The 23,178-nt window shown below is 43.4% G+C and overlaps 1 protein-coding gene across 1 annotated transcript; it reads right to left on the reverse strand.

Annotated features, from left to right (window-relative positions):
- Positions 1-3,923: 3,923 nt before the first annotated feature.
- ADHFE1 (alcohol dehydrogenase iron containing 1) lies at positions 3,924-23,178 on the reverse strand (the record flags this gene model as incomplete). Its single annotated transcript, XM_084279860.1, has 15 exons — positions 3,924-4,526; positions 5,119-5,247; positions 8,855-9,012; positions 12,127-12,223; positions 12,383-12,461; positions 13,382-13,480; positions 14,878-15,030; positions 16,282-16,387; positions 17,502-17,579; positions 17,941-18,137; positions 18,304-18,458; positions 19,984-20,037; positions 20,226-20,269; positions 22,592-22,629; positions 23,123-23,178. The coding sequence occupies 14 exons, from the start codon at positions 23,176-23,178 to the stop codon at positions 5,164-5,166; spliced, it is 1,398 nt and encodes a 465-aa protein (XP_084135986.1). The 3' UTR covers positions 3,924-4,526; positions 5,119-5,163.

Below are 23,178 nucleotides of genomic sequence, written 5' to 3' on the forward strand. Positions count from 1 at the left end.
CTCCGTTGACTTTGGTGGCATATGTGCTGTCAGCGTCCGCGGTGGCAGAACCAAGCTCTGGGGCTCTGCAGCATGACATGAATTAACGTGGATCTCCACAGGATAGATCACATTTCCTCTGCCTTCACTTAACTCTGACACCTCATGGATGTGCATTAACTTTTCCCCCTTTAATTCCCATGCTCAGAGAAATAGGGAAAATACCTGCTGCCCTCTGTGGCATTTAAAGTTCTCTGAAAATCATGTACATGTAGCTTCTCCAAAGAAACCAAGGACTGAGAGTATTTTTTTTTAATCCCCTCTCTTAATACGGGGAAAGTAGTTAACTCAAGACCCCGATTAACATTCCATTGAGCTGTGTCAAATGGTTCTTCCTCTTATTGTTATTATTTGGCTGTAAAACACTTTCTACCAACTCACTCCTGGCAGCTGTTCCAGTACAGCAGGAAAAAAAAGAAAATGGCATTTTGGTGGGTTATTTAATGGGAGCCTGGAACTGGCAAAACATAAAACTGTGCTCCGAAATGTTGTGTCTAAGGGCAGCCTTTCTAATGGTAGTCTTGGGTTTGGGGTTTTTGTGTGTTTCCCTGAGAAATTCAGAGCAACAGTGGAAGTTTCTGCTTAGTCTCATCGACAGCTACACAGTAATAATAGGCACTAAACACTGGGTAACAGACTGAGCCTGTGTGATTTCTCAGACATATGCTGAGGGTACATACAAAGGCAAATGCCCACGGGAAAGGAAAACAGTGAGCAGGAAGAGAGCCCAGGCCTTGGCAAATTCAGTCACTGTCAGACCTGCCACACCACTGCTCAAAGAGGAACCTCTTCTGCAGGTGGCCTGGTAATGAGTCAGAGATGGAAACCAGTTTCCAGGCAGGATTCACAGGGGTGGGTAGGTGTCAAAGACCCTCTTCCCACTGCCCAGGGCTGATGCTGCAGCACACACAGAGTCTGCATACTGCTACCGCTCCTGGGGGGATCAGGGAAACGGTCATGTCACTCTGTGTATTTGCTACCTCGTGCTTGCATTTAGAATAAGTCCCTTTTTACGTAGGGAGCACACTGGGATGGTCTGAGGAAAAATGGAGACCATACCTTTAGGCCTCCTGCTGCATTGCCCCTTCTGCACAGACACGCTTAACGCAGCCAGGGATTGGAGCTGGTGAACCCAGGCACACTGCACATGGCCTGGGGCGCTGCCACGCTTAAGCTGATTTACTCAGGGGTTATGGAAAGCGCCTAGACAGAGCTTGGCTGTGTCTCTCAACCATCACTCTTTCTCATCCATTTTTCAGGTCTCAAGGGGATGGAAAGCCGGTCATCAGACAGGACAGCCTTGGCACCCTGCCTTAAATTGAAGATGGAGTATAAGCATCAACCTGTTTGTGGTTTCTTCCAGGTGTATTCACACAAGATGATGGTGAGAGGTTTAGCAGGTCTAAGCACATTGTTTAGGTACTTCTTGCTTCATTCTCTTTTTGCTTTAACTGATGGGAAAATCAGCACTGGAACGGGAAGAGAAAAAGGGAAAAAGGGACTGAACAAACTACTCTACCAGCTGCCCTCATTTCTACTGATGCCAAGCAGCAACGCTGTGAGCTCCCAGTACCTTGTGAGGGGAGTGGGCTTTCCATTTTGTACTCCAGATAAAACTATACCCACTGGTAAGCTGTTATCACCAGCACTACATGTCCACTTGTCCATACTTGCTCCCAAAGCTAACCCTGCATTTACAGCACTGAGCTTGACTGAGTTGAAGAAGCGTCTGGGTGATGCACTCAGTCACGTGCTCTGACTTGGCTGGCCCTGTGTGGAGCCTGGGTCCTGTGTTGGACTCGATGGTCCTTATGTGTCCCTCCCAACTCAGGAGATTCCGTGAGTCTATCACTGCAGACTGGCTGAAGGGGGACCAGAGGGGCCCGGGTCCGGTTTGTGATACCTGCACACCACTCAGTACAGGACTGGTGGTGAGAAGTAGCAGGTCCATGTCCATGTCAAGAATCATGAACATAGTTAATTCCTGTTGTAACAGGAATGCCTGAAGCCTGTCATGATTGAATAGCTGCCATTTGTGCTTACTTAAAACGTACTAACCCCCCCCCATGATCTACATAAACCAGGCATTTGTTTTCCTTTACACAAACTGACAAACCCTTTTAGATAGTGGCAGATGTTTAAAGCAGAAAGTAAGTCCCTGAATCCACAAGGAAGAGGAGACTATACAAGCCCTACTGCTAACAAGTATGTCATACAAGGATTGATAGTGTTGTCATGAAACATGCAATAATAGTTATGACTATGTACTGAGCACACAGAGTGAGGTGTGCAAGAAGCTGTCACAAATATTTACAAAAATACTGTGCAGCAGTTTGGATGCTTCTATTTCTGGAAAACCTCTACAACCGCTCTTGGTTGTCACCCACGATTCACTGGTTTTGTCTGCACAGCACCGAGCTCACCAGGCAAGTGCAGGAGGAGTCATTGTGGTCTGTGAAGCTACTGACAGCCTGTTATCTCAGGCTGGTTTTGCTTCATAGTAACTTCACAGGATTGAAGATAATGTGACAGTTAAACACCACACTCAAACACTTTCAAACGAGCTTGTGTTTACAGCAAGTACAGTATTACTTGTTATTTGACTTTCAGTGCCACCTGAAGGCAGTAACAGATCCATCCCAGTGGGCTGGAGTAACAGAGCAGTACCAGGAGTCCCAGAAAAAGCTACCCAGATTTCACACCCACCGCTGGGCACTCACAATTACAGGGTCAAAGACAGGGATGTATTTGATAAACCATGTTGTCTTAACACAGAGTAATTTTGTAAGGTAACACATGAAAAACCCAGTTACTCTTCAGTGGTGAATAAAACTCCCCTTGCCCAGGATCCAGGGAGTGACCCCTGCCACACCATCACTACCTGAGAGGCAGCACCGTGGGGCCACTTGAGCACCCCTGACTTTTCCTCAGAAAATTTCTGCTAGCAACTAATAACTGGTGGTGGGAGAACACTGGTGCAGCTGATGTCCACAAGTGAGATTTCACAACCAGTTTACGCCAGTCAACGACCTTGATGCTGCCAAATGGATGTGGGAACCAGAAACATCCCTTCTTACAGCACCATCTGCTTACCTTGGGTTCAGTATTATGTCAAAGTCTTTGTCTAGGCTACAAAATATGGATAAAACCAACTACGTTGGAGGGGGGTGTGAGGCTTAATTTAAAGACTAGTGAGAGCTGTGGGTTACCTGGTATAGGAAGTTTCTGTCAGTTGAAAATGCAGCCTGCTAATAACTGCCACACTGGCATAAATGGCAAATAAAACACGTGCTGGAAGGAAATACCACACATTCCTAAGTAGCCCATCCAAGTGCTCTGCTGCAGTGATGAAACCCACGTGCTGTTTGGCTCCCCACAAAGTATATTTTCCCCAAACACAGCATGGCTGTCATGAATTAGGCTCCTGGAAAAAACCAGAGAATCTCCCCAGGACTCTGTACTGCTCTCAGCCTCAGGAAGGACAGGAGTGGAAGGATGAAACAGGCCAGAAGATCATACACAAAACATTTTGACAAAAAATTGGGGATTTTTCGGGCATGGCAGCTTTGCACAGTACAATAAAACCAATCCCTCACCCCTTGCTATTACGTCAGCCTTTGTGACAGAGATTCTTGTGGGCAGTTTCAGCAGAGGACAAGATTCAGAAGGACATGGAAATCAAATGTGTGCTCCAGCACAGGCTAAGGCATACTGGCAGTACAGTCCCTACCACCACTAAGCCCATTCTGTGATTAAAATTTCCAGTGTTCAACCAGTATCCATCCACCTATTGCAACTGAGCATTAAAACAGATCTGATGTCAACTGTCCTCGGGTTCTAGGCTAGCACTAGCTGTATCAGACAAACACAAGGTGGCAAAGGTCTAAGAACAGAGCTTTTTACTTCATCAGCATGACTGAAAGAAATAAGAAGACAAAAAGAAATAAGCACAAGAGAGGTTCTGGGGTTCTTCTCACGTTTATCTGGTGCTGTGGTAGCTGCATGAATCAGATGCTAAAAGGGTCCAGCGTGAAGCAGAATCTGATTTAAATGAACTGTACACACCACCACGTGCACTTTTTAAAAAAAGAAAAATAGTATTAAAATTTCAGTTTCATTTCTCCCTTTCCCACTTCCCTTTCTCAGTTGACAGTCAACCAGCTGGTTAGCTGCTCTGAACGTGCACACCCCTTCCCAGGGTTAGCCAGGGCTCCCAGCGGGGCGCGGTGCAGCCATAGGCCACACCACCGCTCTTTAATACCCGACCACAGCACCCTGCCACTTCCTCAGGGCGGTGGCTGTGCTCGGGGTGACAGTGTCTGCAGCAGCTCAGCAGAAGCAATGGCTGCAACCAGGAAGCAGAGTGGACTTCATAGTTTCTTTCCACAGAACACCGCAGGAAAAGGGAGCCTCCAGAGATAAAATGATGCCTTGCTGTTCCGTGGTTCCTCTTGAGTTCCTCTTGCCTCACTCTGGTTTTGCTCCTCCTATGAACATTTCATATAGAACTTAAAAGGAGAGATAAATACCTGACAACAAATGCCAAAATTTTACCCCAAAGCAGATTCAGGAAGCCTCTTCCAAACACGTATAAAGTGTGGGGTTTTTTTTCTTAACCAAACAACGAAATGCACCCCAGTTCAGTAGCCTTCTCGGTGTAGCCAGATGGTAAAAGGACAGAATACATCCAGCTGACATTTTCCACAAGGTAACTCCCCTTCCCTATTTAAAAATGCCCCAAATTATATCTCAGTGTGACTTCTTATAACAAAATCACAGACAACTTTAATTAAAACCAAAACTTGCAAACTGTTTTGGAATATCCCTTAAACCATGTTTCCACCTTTGACCACCCCTAAAGCACAAGAAAGCCCTCAGGAAGGCGAGAAGTCTGCTCCAACTTTTATGCAAGTTAATACCACTGACTGCTGAGCAAGAAGAAAAGGCCAGAGTAAAGCCATCACTTCGGAGCACCATTTAGTTAAAGATTAATTACTTGACCTTTTGGCAGTGAAATCAAAGACACACAAGTTCTTCCATTCTCTAAACAAATTCAGCCCCATATCTATAAGAAATTACCTTTGTGTTAGAATAGAGCACACTTTCCAAAACAAAACGGTGAAGCTAATAAAGCTTCATGGAAGCCTCAAAGAGGGCGGATAAGTCTTCTTCTGTTTGGGGGCGTGGTGATAGTTTAGTGACTCTCTCCTGCAAGATTAAAGAAAAGCTGATTACAGGAGGTTGCAAATAAAACTAATCAAACATAGCTAACTAATGTCCTTCATAGAGAATAACAAGGTTTTGCAAATAAGTAATCAAGTCATTAATGTTGAAGCATCATCAACTGCATAGTACTTTCAAGAATATATTAGTTTAAATTGCCTGTAATTAGATCCACAGAAGTAAGATTAAAATGCAGTTCAGTTGCAAAGTCAAGTACTTCAAACACAGGTCCTGCCAGTCACAGATGTCAGTACAGCAGTGGGTAGTGTCCTGGGAATGCAGTCCATTTTAAAATTCATTTCCTGGCACTGGAACGAAGAGGTCAGTTTTTAGGGACCGAGATTTTCCAAACACAAACACAACAGCTCTCAAAGCCCAGGAACTGCCACAGATGAGGAGAGCAGACAGCGCTTGCAACTCAAGCTCCAAAAAAAAAAAAGACACAGTGCAAAGGACAGAAGTAAAACCGCTCAATAAATAGCCTGACACTTTGGAATCAGAATACAAAACAGTTGTGGTTGGTCTCGATTTGGATGGTGACTCAACAGAGTTTTGGCGTGCCAAGGTCCCACTGACTGAAGCTCCGGGAGACCCTTCACTGCTCTGCAGCACAAAACCACCACACATGCAGGAATGGCAATTCAGAAGGGATGAGGAGCTGTGCTGGTGCAGGTATTTGTCACTGCAGGAATACTCAGCTGGAAGGGCCGGACATTAACATACTGGTTATGATCAGTACTTCCACGCTTTCAGCAATCAATCACTTCAACATTTATTGAAAGACTGGGGAGAGTTACAAGCACCTGCAAAGGCAGAGGCCAGGCCTACACTAGGAACGTGTTATCTTTGGATTGACGTGGTGCATTTTGGCAAGATGGAGTTTCTTTCTGCTAGAACCTGCTTCAACATCTCCCTCATGAAAGAGCCTGTCCCAGTAAAAGCTCTAAATTTCCCACCCCCTTTTTCACATGTGAGACAGTGGATGTCATTTGCTAGGTCCCTTGTCTCACACACCAAGAGGGATGCTGAGCAAGAGGCTCCTCCAGCCCCTTGCCTCAGGGGAGGTTCAGCTCAGACGCCTTCTGCAGCAGAGAACACACTGCTTGTGGAGCACAACGCTGCGGTGCAACGCTGCAGCTGCTCCACTGACCTCTCAACCCACAGACCTACAATTTGTGGACAGGCTGGATGTGGTTACAGAGCAAGAGAAGCCACCGTGCTGTGAATTTAACACGTGAAATACTCGCCTTGCATGGTGGAGTACTCAGCTGCGAGACACTCACTTTATCATCATGCTCAGCACGGCTTGTGATGAGTCTGAGAAGTGCAGCTTTTTGTGCATAACTTCACCTACATGGGAAGCTTTGCTGGTGCAGCAGTAGCAATCAAATGACACCTCTTTCCTCGTGCCTAACCAGCGCTGCTACACACACACACCCAGCCAAAGAAAAGGCTAAGATCCTTCTGTGCAGTTTTGAAACCAAATGGAACATTCAAACAGCACTAGGGGAAAAGCACGCTGTTTCTTTTCAGACTCACAAATGCAGAGTGCAACAACTCAGCACTTCAGTACTCAGTAAATTCATCAGGCTTCTATTGGGACACTCTGGGCCAGATCACAGTTTTGCAGCAGTTTTGGACTGAGTCATCTGTGAAGTCGCAGGGGGTGAGAGGAGATGATCACCCTGACAGACTGTAGCGTTTCCCAGCTGTGTCGACAGAAGGCTGCAAACGGATGCTCCTCCTGTGCGCCTCGACACAGAGGCACCAGCACTCCCTCTGCACAAGCCTGTTGGTATTTGCTGGTGCCCAGACAGCAAGGCCCCAGCACACCCAGTCTGACTCAGTCCATTCTGGTACAGTGCCAAAAATGAGCTACTCCTGGCTCATCAGCCATTCAGCCCCACTGTAGCTGCCTGTGGGATGTCTGCAGGGGGTGGCTGGGCTAGAGAACAGCCCTTCCACCTTCTCTCATCTCTAGTACCCTCCACCTCCCCCCAAATACCATCACAGGGCTGGCCATCTTAGATCAGCACCTTCTTTGCTAGACTCACTGCTGCCTGCAAACAGGATCCATTTCACTAAACTCGCTCAGAAAAGAAAATGAAATTCTGGTTTAACTTCAAATATAAGTGTTTGTCCCAGTAGATTTCCCACCCCAAATCCCTGCAGACAGAACAGATTAGTTTTGTTTTTCTGCAGCATGTACTTCACAGCGTGGAACCCACCCCACACAGCTATTACTGCTATCACTGCTGCACCACATTGCCTTGACGACACAGATGGGTCAGTGCTGTATTCCAAAAGCAAGTGAATGCAGTATGAAAAGAAAGGAAGACTAAACTGTACAGGCTACCTCTGTGAGTAGTAACAGGACTATGCAGGAAAGCCAATACATCTTCATCATGCTACATCTCATACAAAGATGAGATTTAAGAAACCATTAGGTCATCAATTTTACACAGTACAGTTAATCATTAGTGTAGTAAGATGACAGCAAATGAACTAAAAGTTAGTTTGAGCTAATCAAACAAACTAACCCTTCAACTTCTTCGGGCGAAGAACCTTTCCCCTCCCCCAGCTATGCAAAACATGCTTTCAGTTAGATGTGGTTGTGATGACCCAAACCCATTTGTTTTAAAGGAAAGTAATTTATCAAAACAAACCTCCCAAACACCCCGTAATAGCTTATATGTGTAACCTATTCAATGGGTGGTCAGAGACCTTAGTTTTCTTCCCGGCTTTGCCACTGTTCGGTTGTGTGTGATCCTGAACAGTTGCACCTTTGTGCCATTTTCTCAGGTATAGAACAGGAATATTAATATTTACCCCCTGTTGTAAGCTGCTCTGAGATTTATGAATGAGAAGGGCAAGAGGTGCTGCTGTAAAAAGCAAATAACCTTTCAGGCTACAAAATTTTCCATTTTCTCCGCAACGTTTATTTCCCTTGCTATTTAGTGGAAATAAATCCTAAGCAGACAGAGCAGTCCATAGCATATGAATCAAACTGACACTAGATTTTGCTTTTGGAGGGGTGTGTTGCTTTTTGCAGTGTCTTTGTGAGCACTGAAACAACAAAGGGAATTACAAGTTTAATCTATATCATCCCAGGGGACCTTATTTCAAATTCTGATGGGGGTCAACGGAACAAAAAAGCCATCTGGGAAGAAAAGTGCAACTTCTCAATATGGAAAAGTTTAATGCAAAGTGAGCTCTTACCAGATAGCACTTGGTATTAACCCATCCTGCATACATAATTAACAGAGATAGTTATGAAAAGGCCTATGAAAAACATCCTCTTTTTAAAAAATGTGGTGTTTAAGAAACCAAACCCAAACACCTAGCTGTTCTTTCTGAATCAATGTGAAGAACAGACTGCAGCGTGCACTCCATCTCATAGAAAAGAAAAAGCTGAACTGTGCAGAGAAACAAAATACAGTTGACTATCCATAACTTTCTCCATTTTAATTGCCTTCATGTAGGACTAGAAATAACATTTGCTTGAAAAGAAACAGTTCTGTTTAAAAAAAAAAAAAAAAGACATCTATTCTATTTTATTTGACAAGAAAAACTGTTTTGCTTTCTGTCTTACCTGAGGCAGAGTGCCTTTGACTAATGCAGGGATGTCTGCTTTAGAGTAACCAATTGCAGCTAAGCCATCATCAACATTCAGATCAAATAGGAATTTCCGGAGTGTGTCTGCCAAAACAAACCCCGCGTCTTTGATTCTGGCAGTGCGGATGTCAGCTCCTAAAATAAGACATAATGCCTTGACTGTAGGGTGGAGAGCGCCGAGGAAGCCTGTTCTGGACTTAATTTAATCATAATATCAGCTGAATACATATCCATGCACAACAGTCACTGCCCTAAAAGCAACGTGCAATGAGAGGAATCAGTCTCCATGTTGCAGCTGGTAGAGTTTGTCAGAGGTGAGATAGAACCAGAAGCAGGTGACTGCTGCCAGAACGACTAACTGCCGCACGAGGTTAACCTCCTCTCCCTCTGCACTTACAGCCAGAAGCACTTTTCAGCCTGGCTAACTGCTGGGAGGAAAGAAGCTCAGGCATGAACGTCAGTGGCATTTATTTTTATGGACAGTGTGCCAAACACTAACTTTATTTTAAGGCCTTGAGTTTGCTGACATCTAGAGGACACAGAAACCACCGGCTGTTCTGTTCAACTAGACACTCAAAGTGTAGAGGACTAGAGCTTGCAGGCTAAGAGGGACAGGACATGACAGGGCAGTGTTCAGGGGGTTAACTGAACCCTAAACAATGCTATTTGAGTAAGTGCTGACATATGTAGGACAACGTTGAACTGAAGAGGAGGAACCAGTGTCTTTGAAACATGTACTGAACAATAACAAAAGCAGCACTAGAAAATGAAATCTTACCAACATTTCTTACAGAATAGCTTGCTTCCCTTTCTTCAATGAGTGGTTAGGACTTACTTAAAAGTAGTAATAAAACCACGTTCAGATTGATGACAGATTCCTCTTTATGGTTTCTTTTCAAAGGAAGCTGAGCTAAATTTGTTCTCTGTGTAACCTCAATGATGTGACACCAGAACTATGTTAGGACCAAGTGCCATACTGAGCAATGAGTAAGAGCACAGCACAGCTAAAGGGAAAATATTTCCTGTGATCCTCACACAGTTCAGTGTAACATTCAAAGGAGCTTAAGTGAACAGGAGACTAATAAACTCATTTGAGAAGTTCAGATATTCGGGTAGCATGACTGGTAGTACTGCAGTAGATAATACCTGGGAGAAATTGATAAATAAGGTATGAGAGAGTCTTGTACGAAGTCTTATGCTATTGAGATGCAGTCTGAGTTTATCCTGGGTTTTTCTGTAACTGGGACATAAATCCAGTATCTTCAGATACTGAAGGGAAAGGAGGAGGTAAAAAAAGGATACTAAACATGAAAGGTAGTTTTAAAATACTAATATAGTGCTAGTACTTTCTTTTTGCTCAACCAAAAGGACATATCAGTCTTTGGTTGCACTAGAAAATTTCTGGCCACACACACACCTATTTCAACTATGTAAGAATCCACCCAGGGAGGTATTAAGCTTTTTCTGGCTGTTCCCAAATTCACAGCTGTAAATACACACAACATAACTATTTAGTAATCTGCTTCATGTCATGAAATACCTTCTTAGTCATTGCATTTGGCAACATGACAGCTTTGAATCAACTACTGTAGTCAGTTGGACTCAGGACTGGAATCCCAAGTAGATGCCCCAGGTGGGAATTTACAAATTCAGTTCCATGTGACCTTTTCAGCAAAGTCCCTTTACAGCAAGACAGGCAATAACAGTTTAAATTTCTATTGAGAAAATTAACAGAGCTTTTAGAGACAGATTATATGGCAGGAGTTCACATCACAAAACCTAAAGGAACTGCTTTTCAACCACTTGTTTTAAATTGAAGGAGCCAGAGTTCAAATTCTCTTATATGCTGTGCTGACCAGATATCCAGAAACATTTTCTTTGTCTACTTTGAGTTCTGTGTTATCTCTACAGGAACACAGACACTTTGCAGCTCAGTATATGATTCCACCTACCTTTGTGTTCTGGCTTTGACAACAGGCAGAACTGCATACTTGGGAGGAAGGCTGAACAAACTCCAGAGCCAACATTTATAAAATGAATGAAATTCCCCCACAACACAGTTTTTACAGCCATTTTGGTTTACATGCTCTTTAAAATACTGTGGTATTTTCACCATCTATACAAGTCCTGCTCTTTCTTGAAACCCACCATGCTTTCAGATTACTTAGACAAGGAAGTCATACATGTGACCGGATTGCTGTCACTGGCATACAGAAGGCTGACCATACAAGGGACAGAACACAAGTTTTCCAGATGCCAGGAGCTGCCCTAACCACTTTCTCTCTACTCTCTACACCGCTGTGCATGCAACTGTGATTGCTCATCAGTGAGCATGGGTATGAGCAGCAGTTTAGCTACAATACAGTCTAGTGCAGACAGCAAGCCTGACCTTAGATATACATGCACTAACCTGACACAGAGTCATGCTCTCACAGCTAGACTGCTAACAGTTTGGAGATCACACACAGTCACGCTGCAGGGGCAGTGAAGAGGTACCCTTTCTATAGGCACCTTCCAGCGATGTGCTGCACAGATAGCAAGCACTGCATGAAAGTTAATCTTCAAACGAGCTCTCGGGTTGCAGCCTTTACTTTTATTCTGCTAAGAAGCAGAAAAGGCCACTTCATTCATTAACCCACTTCTGAGTCATCACTGATGCATCCACAGAACAGCTACTTCGTGCTTTCCCTTGACATTGGCCACTGAGAATTTCCAACACCTACAGACAGGCTTAGCCCTATGTTAGAAAGACAAACCCCCATGACTGCATGCCATGGGGAAAAAGCACGAGTGCTTCAGAACACCACTCTGTCCTAATTAATGGCCACAACAGGGAATGTGTTAGGCAAAATGCTTTCTTTTAGCTAACAGGTGCACCTGAGCATTGCTTTGTTTTATAGTATTTATTCTAAAGTAATTACTCTCTGGAAAGCACCAAGGGAGATGTGGATCACAGCTACTCTGTCCTGATTGATAACAGATCTACAGTTAATTTCAGCTGTCCAGTTGTCTCACCAAGAAGCAGATTTCTCCAACTTGTTTCTCTAACTACATCATCCAATATTGAATTTGAGCATTATTCTACCAAAGTTTGCCTTGTAAGTAATTTAGACTCCAGAATCTTGTTTTTTAAACTTAAAAACCCTGCAACAGCCAACTACAATTGCTTGTACATTTTTTTCCCTCCAAAAAGACATTTTGAAATTAATTTCCTTTCTAGGAGTAATCTGGATCCATAGAGATTCCTACCTAGTATCTCTGCAGCTTCCAAGTGCCGCTCAGGACGTATCTGTGCTGTGAAAGCAAACACTGCTGGGGATGTCAGCACCACAGAAAGGCCATGTGGCTGGGGAAAAAGAAACAGAAGGGGAAAAAAACAATAAAATAAAATAATCACATCAACAGGACATGTACTTTCAACTTCTATGTGCTTTGCTGTTCATTCATGTGAGATAACAGAGAACTGAAACAGGTAATACAAAAAAAAAAAAGAAATCAGGTTTACCACTAAAGAGTGATCCACATTATAATCCTTTGGTTTATAAGTTTTCACCAAACCAGAAATAGGGTAAGACATTCCATGGCTGGAATAAAGAGCAGAGAGAAAGTAGTTAGGGCATCTCTCCTGGTTTTCAGGTGTTCAGTCCCTTGTGCAGTCAGTCTTCTGTATGCAAGTCTCTTAGGTATAGGTATTCAAAAGGTATGGTATGGATATTAGGTACAGACAACCCTCATCCCTCTGCAGCTTAGGGACCTCGCTGCAAAAACCAGCGCCTCCTTACTTTGTGAAGGTGAAGTTGTATTACTCCACTGACCAAGCTGAAGTAATACAGTTGCTAAAGCCATACAGATATGCAAAAAATAGCATCATCTGCATCCCTACTTGATCACACTGCCTGAGAAAAATAAACCTTAATTTTAAAGTGTAATCAAAGAGTGGGTTTGCTTAAACAAAAGGAATGAAAGGAAGGTCTTTGAAGGCAATGAGTGCTAATAACTTCTCCACACATTTCAGACTTGGGCTTTGCTTCTCTGAGATTGTCACCCAGATGAAATTACATTGCCTTGCAGTATTAATTGCAGGTGACTTCAGCCTGCAGAATGCCTACCCCACAGACAAACCTGCAGACAACCGCATCAGTTCAGGAACAGCCTCACTGCTGTCTCACAACAGCTGGCATGAAAAGACTCCATTTTAATTAGCATTGATGTTGGTTGGTTTTGTTGTTTGTTGATTGTTTTTTATTTTCATAACTACGATTTTGGCTGTCAAGAAAGGTAAAGAAGGCCACATTTTGGAATTTTCATGTGATGGGATTTAGGTATCACAAGCCAGAATACACAATCCTCATACACATTAACACCAAGGGCCCATCAATTTCTCACAACACACAGCTCCCCCTGCACCAGGGGCCAGGCTACAGTGTCTTATCATATATTCAGCAACAAAGAAACACTAGCTAGAAGCTGACTTTGGACGGGGTTAACATTTTCCTGTACTCACCAGAGATGAACACCAGCATTGCCAAAGCCAATACCAGCAAAAGCACTTGCTAGGTGCATCTTGGCTCTTGCTTCACGGTCTTCAGGGTTTCTGATGGCTCTGTGCACCATGGAGACAATGGTATCAGTGAATTCACAAACAGATTTGTAATTCAGGATGAAGAAGAGAGAGGGGGCTTCTTTATGGAATGACAGACAAAACCCTCTTCGATACAGAAGATAGGACCAAGTCACACTCCAGTCAAAGAACAATTCTACTTCTGGAGTAGGAAGTAGATCAAACCAGTTCAGTGAAGGGCAAGTTTCCTTTCACCTTTCAAGAACCTAAGTAAATAAGAGTGAATTTAGCCATATTCCCCTCAGTAGTGGTTTAAACAATTCTACTTAGGAGCTCTGGCAGTCCTGTGTACAGCTGCAAGATCGCTCCAGCTTTCTCTCCATGTCATCAGTGCAGGTTGTAGAGAGGTTGGCGATGGCCTCTTCAGCCAGGCAACAGGAGATGGGACGAGGGGAAATGGCACAAAGCTGTGCCAGGGCAGGGTCAGATTAGAAAAAAAAAATTACTGAAAGAGTTGTCGGGGCCTGGAACAGGCTGCCCAGGGAAGGGGTTGAGTCACCTTCCCCGGATGTGTTTAAAAAAAGGGTAGATGAGGTACTTAGGGATATGGTTTAGCTTAGGATGGGAAGGGTTGGACTTGATGATCTTAAAGGTCTTTTCCAACCTTGTGATTCTGTGATTACCAGAAAGAGCACAGCGTTCCTTGCCTTCCTACACATCAGGCTGCTCCTGTAGTTTGATGACACGGAGGAAAACGTCTCACAAACAGATTCCACAGCTACAATAAACAACTACTTGGACTAGATAGGTACTGTACAAAGCCCTTTTAAAAAGACATCCACACAGATCTTTAACAGAAGTGCACACGGTATAGAAAAACTGTATGCAGGCTACAACTTCAGTCATAGGGATGAAAAACAACTCCCAGTAAAGACAAAATTTAAACTAAGTGGAAGGTCTTTTAGGTATGAACTAGTTTTCAGGAAGTGCATAATTTTGTACATTTGCAAGTCCATGTGGTTACCTTCTTGATGGATGTGTATCTTAATTTGCAATGAAGGCCACAGAAATTACAGCAGTAATTATTTCCTTCCATTTGTTGCATATTCTCCTTATGTCACAGAAAGAGGACTCTTAAATATGTGAATGCTGCTCCCTTATTAAATGAGAAGCTTGAAACAACTTTAACTGAGGACTAACAAAATAGAGGCATAAAAAAGCTACTTCCTCAAGACAACTAGTAACCCTAATTTTACTTTCAATTTCACTTTTATTTGGAAACTTTTTTTATTTAGTTAAGATAAATCCAGGGTAGAAAATGAAGGTTTAGTGTAGCGGTTTCCCTTATTTTACCCTAAAATTCAAGTTCCTCTAATCATTCCTTTTTGGGCACTGAAGACCAGGCATCCTGCACAGGGGGTGGCTGTTAAACACGTTACCTTTTCAAATACTTTGCCACAATGCGCAGAGCATGAAGAGCCCAGACGTCACTGATGGGGTTGCTGCCTTGGTAGGCTGGTCGGTTGACTGGGTTGGAAGGGCAGGGACTGCGCATGTTGTAAGGAAGAGCCGTGTATGATTCCAGAGCGTGGCTGAAAGTAAGGGCAAAAAATGACATTATCTAAGTGTGACAGCTCCATTTCACTGCCCTGTTGCTCTCTGAAGGCAGGCTCTTCTTATTTACTTCTGGTGTTAAACAGCTACCCAAACTAGAAACACTGTCACACAGACAACTGGGAGAATGCCGGAGGGGCATCTCCAGAGCACTTCGCTCTCCAACAGACACACAGAAGGCAATCAAACACAGTCACAGTCTATCAGCTCACACCATGCCTAAAAGTTAGGCTAAGATGCACTGGCATCCTGGGCTGTAATGCTTTGCACTGAAGAGCACTGTGCATCTGCACCGGGTGTGTTTCTCTTCTGTAGGACAGGAACCATAAGAGGCTTTAGCACTGGGAGCATTGGAAGCTACCTTTCTTCTAAAAGTGTTGACCTGTAAAAAAGGAGGTGTATGGTATTTAAGCAAAGTGGGACTGACAAGAGTCTCACCTTCCAGATACTTGTGAATCTGCCTGCATAAACAAGAGGCACTGCTTACATTCCCACATTTAGATGGACGAAATTACCAATGCTTTTCGTCTATGAACAAATCCCTCAATCCTGCTACAGATGCCGTAGCTCAGGTTACTTCACCAAGCTTGAGAAACCACACAGCTTCATTGCACATCTGTTACTTTAACATACACAGCACCCAGAAGCAAAGTGAGCTCTAGCCCTCTGCACAGAAACTTACATGCCTTTTATGCAACTAAGAGCTGTAGGTTTAAGGTGAAGAAAATTTTGTACCAAGTGGAAAACACATTAAAAGAAAGGATCTGAAGATGGTCATAAATGGGCTAAGACCTGCCAGCATCCCACAAGCCTTCAGAAATTTTTGTTGGCACAGCGTGGCTTTTATTAGAAAATCCTTGTTCTCTATGCCCTGCCACGTCTGCAAGTCACACTAAATGCAGTTGCAACTGTGATTAATCATCTACTTCATCTCTTAGAAGGCGACACTTGGACCCTTTTCCCTGACAGTAACCAACCTAGAAGCAAATAGCATCTCCAGTGACAGAAAATTAACATTTCTGCAAATGAGTGAGTTGTTTCCATACATTCTGAGGGAGGTAGTGATATTAAGTAAGAGGAAAGTATAAACGAGATCACCTTAACAAGATCAGGAGAGGGAGCAAGAAGATCATCCTTTTCTGCTCCTAAAGTACATTCTTTCTACAATCATCATAGTACAAATACAATATTGCAATGAATTCAAGTAGCAGCCTACACAGAAAACTCACCAAAGCACATCAAAGCCACTGTTGGCCACTATTCGCTCAGGCATAGACAATGTGTGTAAAGGATCAATGATGCCTAAGGTTGGCTTAATGGCTCTTGAAGCAATACCTGAGGCAGGAAAATGGGTTAAATATTATTTGCAATAAAATCAGGACAAGACAAGCTTAAGGTTCAAAACCTAACAATAATGAGGGGACATTATTTGAAGCTATGAAGATAAAAGCAAAAGTGAGAGGAGAGAAAGAAGTATCAGAGTTTCAGTCTTACTGATGATGAAGTCCCTGTAAGAAAGTTCCATGATTTGATACTGTTGCCCAAAGTGAATTGTACCAGACGATGTTCTCTCCCCACTTGTAACCCTCCCTGAGTGGTCCATACTTTCAAAATGTCTATGCTGAATGGCATCTGCAACATTATTCTGAGATTTCTATCTTCTGTGAACAATCAGAGGGCAAGACTGCTTTGTGCCTACCATCAAGGGCAATTGCTAATTGCTGTCTTCAACATCTGTAATATCAGGCCTTCATATTATGGTTAAGGAGGCACAGATGTAGCTTTGGGACTGACAGACAGACAGGCACAGACTGAATGACTACATACAGACTTATGGTCAGAGCTTCTTAGCACACCCATTTGGGTCCCAAGTACTGCAGACTGCATTGCATATAAAATCCACACATTTAGAATTAAAACCTCCAAACAGCTACGAAGCTTAAGATGCTGCTGCCCTAACCTTTATTTTCTGGGGATGAAAAGGACAAGGGGAGACAGTGCTCCTCAGTTGCACAGCATCTCAGGCCTGAGGTTTTAAAAGTCAGGAAAAGGAACATTTGGTTGCAATTACACAACAAAGGGACAGAAGTCTTAAAAGCAGAAAGCAAAAATACAGAGGAAATAAGGAACAGTTGGTTGACCCTGAATATAAGTAGAAATTTCCTTTGCAATTAGCATTTTCTGCCATGTAAGAACTTGAAAGATTCTTAGTTTCCTGTTTTCCCTTCAAACTAATCCACTGTATTACATAAGTATTTCATTATGTTAATCTGCTACAAATTTAATTCAAGGAGGAAACCTTTAAACTCTTCAAATTTGCCTGTGGCAGTGAAATAAAATGACACCTGAAATGACATGCGGTATCTCTCTCTTTCAAGGCAGAGAAATACTGAAGACATTGGAAAAGCAATTGTCTCACACAGCAGACAACAAGAAAAAAAGTCCTCACCAGTTTTTACTTTGAGTTCTTTGAAGTCAAAAATGGCAACCCCTGTGGTTTCACTTCCAGTTCCAGCTGTTGTAGGAACTTAAAAAGAAAGAGGGGGATAACAACAAATAATAAGGAATGCATAGTAAATAAATAAAACCACAGAGTACTAAAGCCACCAAAATATAGGATATAGGGTCACCAGAAATCTCAAGAGGTATCCCTGATGAAAAGCCAACAGGCCAAGGAGAAACTTCCACTTTGACATCTTTTCTCAGTGAAAGGAGTCAAATGCTGCTTAACAAGACAAACTGCTGCTGAATGCAACTAGAGGAGAAGCAAGCCTGCAGGAAGGCGAAACAGTCTTGGCAAACTGATTTTGGTGGGTAAATCATACAAAGGGTAGAGAGACTCTCCTTCTAGCTCCCACTCTCCACACACTGCCCTCCCTCCTCTTTACCTGCAATGAGGGGCTTGAGGGGCACGGTGACAGGCTTCCCTTTCCCAATAGGAGCATTGACGTAATCCAAGAAGTCTGATGTAGGGCTGGACGCATACAGATTGGCAGCTTTGCAGGTGTCTATTACAGACCCACCTCCAACAGCAACATAGGCATCAAACTCTCCCTTTTTAGCAAATTTAATGGCATCAAGGAAACTTGGAAAACAAGAAAAGCTTTCCCATTAGTCAGGAGAAAAACGGCACATAGAGAAACTAACAACTGAGACCAGCATACAGGTCCCAAGGAGGTGCTTGAACAGCTGCAAGGTATGCTGTGAGAGCCTAGGCACTACTTTGAGAAGCACACTGACAGAAGCAGTACCTCTGGTCTGTGGGTTCCACCCGGACGTTATCATACATCTGGAAGTTTATACCATACTTTGCCAAGGAATTCAATACTGCATGCACAGGAGGGAGTTGGGAGAGGTTTTTATCTGTCATCAAACAAACTCTTCTGGCACCAAGATTCTGCAGGTCCTACAATAACAATCATATTAAGTGACAAACAACTGGTAGAAAATCACACAGCAAACTATTTAAATACTAATCAGAATCAACTGAACCATTTCATTCGAATAAAAACCCAACTTAAAAATAGGTGGTCATTGAAAAATTTTTAAACAGTATCAGCAAAGAGGATTAACCACAAACATATAGAACACAAAACCCAGCATAAGGCTGCTAACCTTATATAGCTGAAGTCTTATAATAGAATTATGAAGTTGTTGAACCAGTGAAAACCAGATGAAACCACTTAAGACTACAGTAAAGTGTAAAGTCTTTTTAAAAAATACTCTTTTCCTACACGATTCCTGTGACATACAAAGGCTTTTCCACAAGTTAGGTCTCCCCTAACTGCATCTCAAAGCATGGCATTAAAATCTTGAAAATTTAGTATTGAATATTTATTTATTGATGAAAAATCAAAATGAGGTGGCAAAAGGGAGACAAATAATACCACATCCTAAACCTTTACTAAATTGTCACAAACTATCCATTCACTACATGCAATTCTAAATAATCCTAAAGTGGTTTTAAGGCGGAAGTTCTGTCTAACTTCATTTACTACCCATTTACTTCATAAACTTGCAAACAACAAAACAGATAAATGTTAATGCCATAAATACCAAGAGGAGAGGAAAAAATGATAAATGAAAAAACCCAGCAATAAATGCAAACTGGAACAATGTGCTCAGGTGAATCATCTCACTGTGCTGAAACAAAAATTCTGCACTTTCACAGAACAAACTCAGAGCTGAATGGATATCCCCCTAACTTAATGGAAAGTCTCTGATTCATTTTAATGAACACTAGAAGAGACAAAAGCCATCTTCAGAAAATCCTGGTGACTCACCAGGATTCAAAATTTTTTAAATTAAATTCCCTGACAGAAAAAAAAAAGAAAAAATCCTGTGTAATGCCAGCAAGTCATCAACAATCTAATTATTCACTGTCCTGGTTTTGACCCAGCCAGTACCACGGCAGCCGCTCTCTCCAAGGGGGGAAAAAACAAAGGCAAATCTTGTGGGCTGGGATAGGCATATTTTACTGGGATGGCAAAGGGAGAGAGAATTACCAATAGCAGAACTTTGCAGCAGAACACACAAAACTGGTGATACACAATGCAGTTTCTCCCTGAACTGCACAACTCAGACTGTACAGCTCAGAGCTGCCTCCAAATCACGCGCCCTGGAGCCATGCCCTCCTCCCCCACCAGCCCCCCTTTATGCTGAGCCAGCCTGGTCTGAACTCAGGACATCCCCTAAGTTTCATTTCAGGTATTCACTTATTCCACAGCAACACTGACATGATATGCTTCTGTTCTTTACCCAGCAGTATTTCCTGACCTTTTTACACTGGTGTATATGACTATGCATACTGCAAAGCAGTGAAGATTCAGACACCCTGTATAAGCTCTCCCTAATAAAAAGGCTCAGTAGCACCAGCAGTCCTTTGGAAAGTAATTTCTCACCAGTGACAGCCTCACGCTACGGAAGCTTACCATGCCAATCTCTTTAGTAACTCCTTCTCCATATCGGATGTTGGAAATGGCCATCTACCAAAATAAAAAGGAAACCCACAACAGAGAGACACAGCACGTTATTTCCTGGAAAAACGGCATCTAGTCCCAAGCAGTCAAACGGAAATATAAATATTTGCTAAAGCAAGTATTTGTTAAGTGCCGTTTTTGGAAGTGACCAAAATACTGCTTTTAAATCAAATATATTTTATTATTAAATCTACCTCAAAAGCATAGTCTGTATTTCCCAGGGCAGGCTGTTCAGGGACTGGAATGGAAATGAAACAGTAAAATTAGGGAACAAAAAGCGACTTCAATCTGTATCTCAGCACTAGTGTTGACAGATTTCTTTGCTTTTAAAATCACTAATACATTTGCATAGGTCCTCTTGGCTTGTGTGACTAACAGTCATTTCATCCCTTGCTGTTTGTGAGATTAGAAAACCCAAGTACTTAATTTGATGCACGTAATTCACAAGTGTGTTTTTTTTTCCTTCTTTCAAGAATTAATTCTTTCCTATAAAAACTAAGTTAGCAGGAAGCTTGCCTGTGTGCAGCCTGCAAAGACCAGAACAGCACATAGTAGGTGGAACTGAGTATCTGCAAACCATGCAGGCTGCTACACACAGGCTGAGGTGTTACCAACGTGTAGCAGCCGGGCGACAACCTTCAGAACAGCTTTGAAGACAAATGTCCACGAGACATCCTCCATATGCACCCGTACAGACAACATCTTTTGTATGTGTGAGAGTAATACAGACAGGGGTTTACACTTGTTTTTAGGTCTGCCTAGTCCTGCATTTGCAGGTGAAACTGAACCACTTGCTTGAAAATTTAGGAACTGCACGCACTGCTCATAATAAACAGAGTGTTAATAAGCTTCATTGTGTCACCATCAACTTTATTTAGTAGGAGAGAGAAGATCTTTACAAGGGTAGTACTTCAGTCACATCCTCTCTCTGCCATGTCATTCTTACATGAATTTCCACAGAACTCTCCAGTTCTTGTACATCCTGACTCTGCCACAAAGCAAAGCAAACTGCGTGTCAAATGAAGCAGCTCATTCTTCTCCAAGAAAAGATGAGACGAGGCATCCTGCTCTTCCTGCTGAAGTCATGCCTTCTGTCTGCTATATTAATTGAAAATATGCGATGTGGATTCAGATCTGATGAGCGAAGCCATGATAATGAGTCTTACAGACACTCTGGGGTGCACTGAAGCACTGACCCACAACAGTAACAGATAGATGTATTAAAATCCTTTTAAAAATCCTTTATGTGCTTTCCATTCAAGCCCAGGCCAGCTGCTATCGGCTCTTTCATTGCCATCCCTTGCCAGGCTGTACATGTTTGACCTCTCCTGGAGTTTGAGTCTGCTGTACTCTCAGTCATTAATTTGACAGGCTAAGAACATGTCCAAGCCATTTACTCTCTTGCCTTCTGATGGCAGAATAGGTGCCCTGCTGTTACATTCTTAAGCTCAACTTAACTCCCAGGAATAATTTTATTGAGTTCAAAAATTGTGTTATTTACTAGAACACTGGCAAGAAACACAATACACATTTTTTCCCTGCTACAATCACTACTAAATCAATTCCCACTATTCAGAGACTTGCTGAACTGAGATCATCTAGCTACATTATAGGCTCAAGTGTTGCTTACAACTTACAGAGTTCTTTAAGACTTCTATTTAAGGAGGGCTTAGTTTGAATTGACCTAATAGGTCATTATGCAGACAAACAGAACAAGAAAATTCTATTTCTCAGCTGCACTATTGTCTTGCTGTGCGATGGTCTTGGGCAAGGAAGTATCTGAACATGCACAGGCTTTTCCATATGCTAAATGGTAGTTCTTTAAAAAGTGTTGTAAGTAAACCATCTGAAACCAAGCCACTCAGAATTACACAATGCTGAAATTATGGCAAAAAATGCTAATTTTAATAGAAAATAATTCTAGCACATCTTTTAAGTACCTCTACAGTTCCAAACATGGAACGCGATATGTATTAAAAGATAAGAATACCTGACCAGCACACAGATAGCTATTCCCATAGACTCCCTACTGTCAACACAAACAGAAATTCCTCCCAGGGTGACTCAGTCACTTGGCACAGCTCGCCTGCTCTTCCTCCACAGTCATGGCGTAAGTGAGCTGCATTTTTGGGACTGGCTGTGTAAAAAAACCTATTGAGAATACACTTCTCAAGCCAAAGCAGACCCTTGTGAATAGCTCCTTTTTATTCATGTTGCTTCCTGTTCCTTTTCTAGTGTAACACACATATTTTTCCCCTCTAAAGCAGATCTGAAGTTGAGATGACTCAGGTGATGCAAACATCTGATCCACTTGCCTTATGGCAAGGAGAGGGAGGGACAGGATACGTTAGTTGCGGCTTACATGGAAACAGTGCATCTCTCCAACAATAACCACAATCACTGTACAGTTTCAAAGTAGCAGGCAGCTTACCTTTTCCTTTAAACTGCTCTCTTTCCTACCTGTTACCTGCTCCTTCTGCCCAGGTTACACTGATATCTATGGCTCTACAGGGCTGTGGTCTCCTACAGAATGATTCTGGAGACATGGATTAAGTCTTACCTTGGGAATAAGTGTGGGAATGGCTCGGGCACCGACATCTAGTTAAAAGGTTAAAAAAGAAAAAAAAAAAGGTCACGGTTAAAAGGAAAAACTAAATCAGAACCCCGAACCTGCCTTTGCCTACCAGTCGCCTGTATGCACCAGTTCACAGTGCCCAACTCCAGAGAGGCCTGGCAGCAAGGCCCGGGGATGTGAGAAGGCCGGGCCCGCCCCGGGGCCCAGGGGAGCAGCAGGCCGGCAGCTGCGGTCCCACCAAGGGCAGAAGACGGGTGGGTCCCGGCTGGGCGCCCGTGTGAGGCGGGAGGTCTGCGCTGGGGAGGGGGCAGTAGGAGCCTCCGGTGACCCCAGGGAGGGAGCGGCCGCCCCTTTCCACTTTTAAAACGCAGCGGCCGCCCGGCCTCGCCTCCCGCCCCGCTGCCGGCACCTGCCATAAAGGGAGGAAACAGAGCGGGACGGGGAGGCCCGCGCCCGCCGCGGTCCCCCGGCTGCGGCGGCGGCTCCCCTCAGCCGTCCCGGCCCGCCCGCACTCACGCGGCCCGCTGCAGCTGCCGCAGGAGGCCAGCGGCCCGCTCCCACCCGGCCGCCAT

The sequence above is a fragment of the Gallinula chloropus genome, assembly GCF_964237585.1.
Source record: "Gallinula chloropus genome assembly, chromosome: 2".
NCBI classification, from domain to species: Eukaryota; Metazoa; Chordata; class Aves; order Gruiformes; family Rallidae; genus Gallinula; species Gallinula chloropus.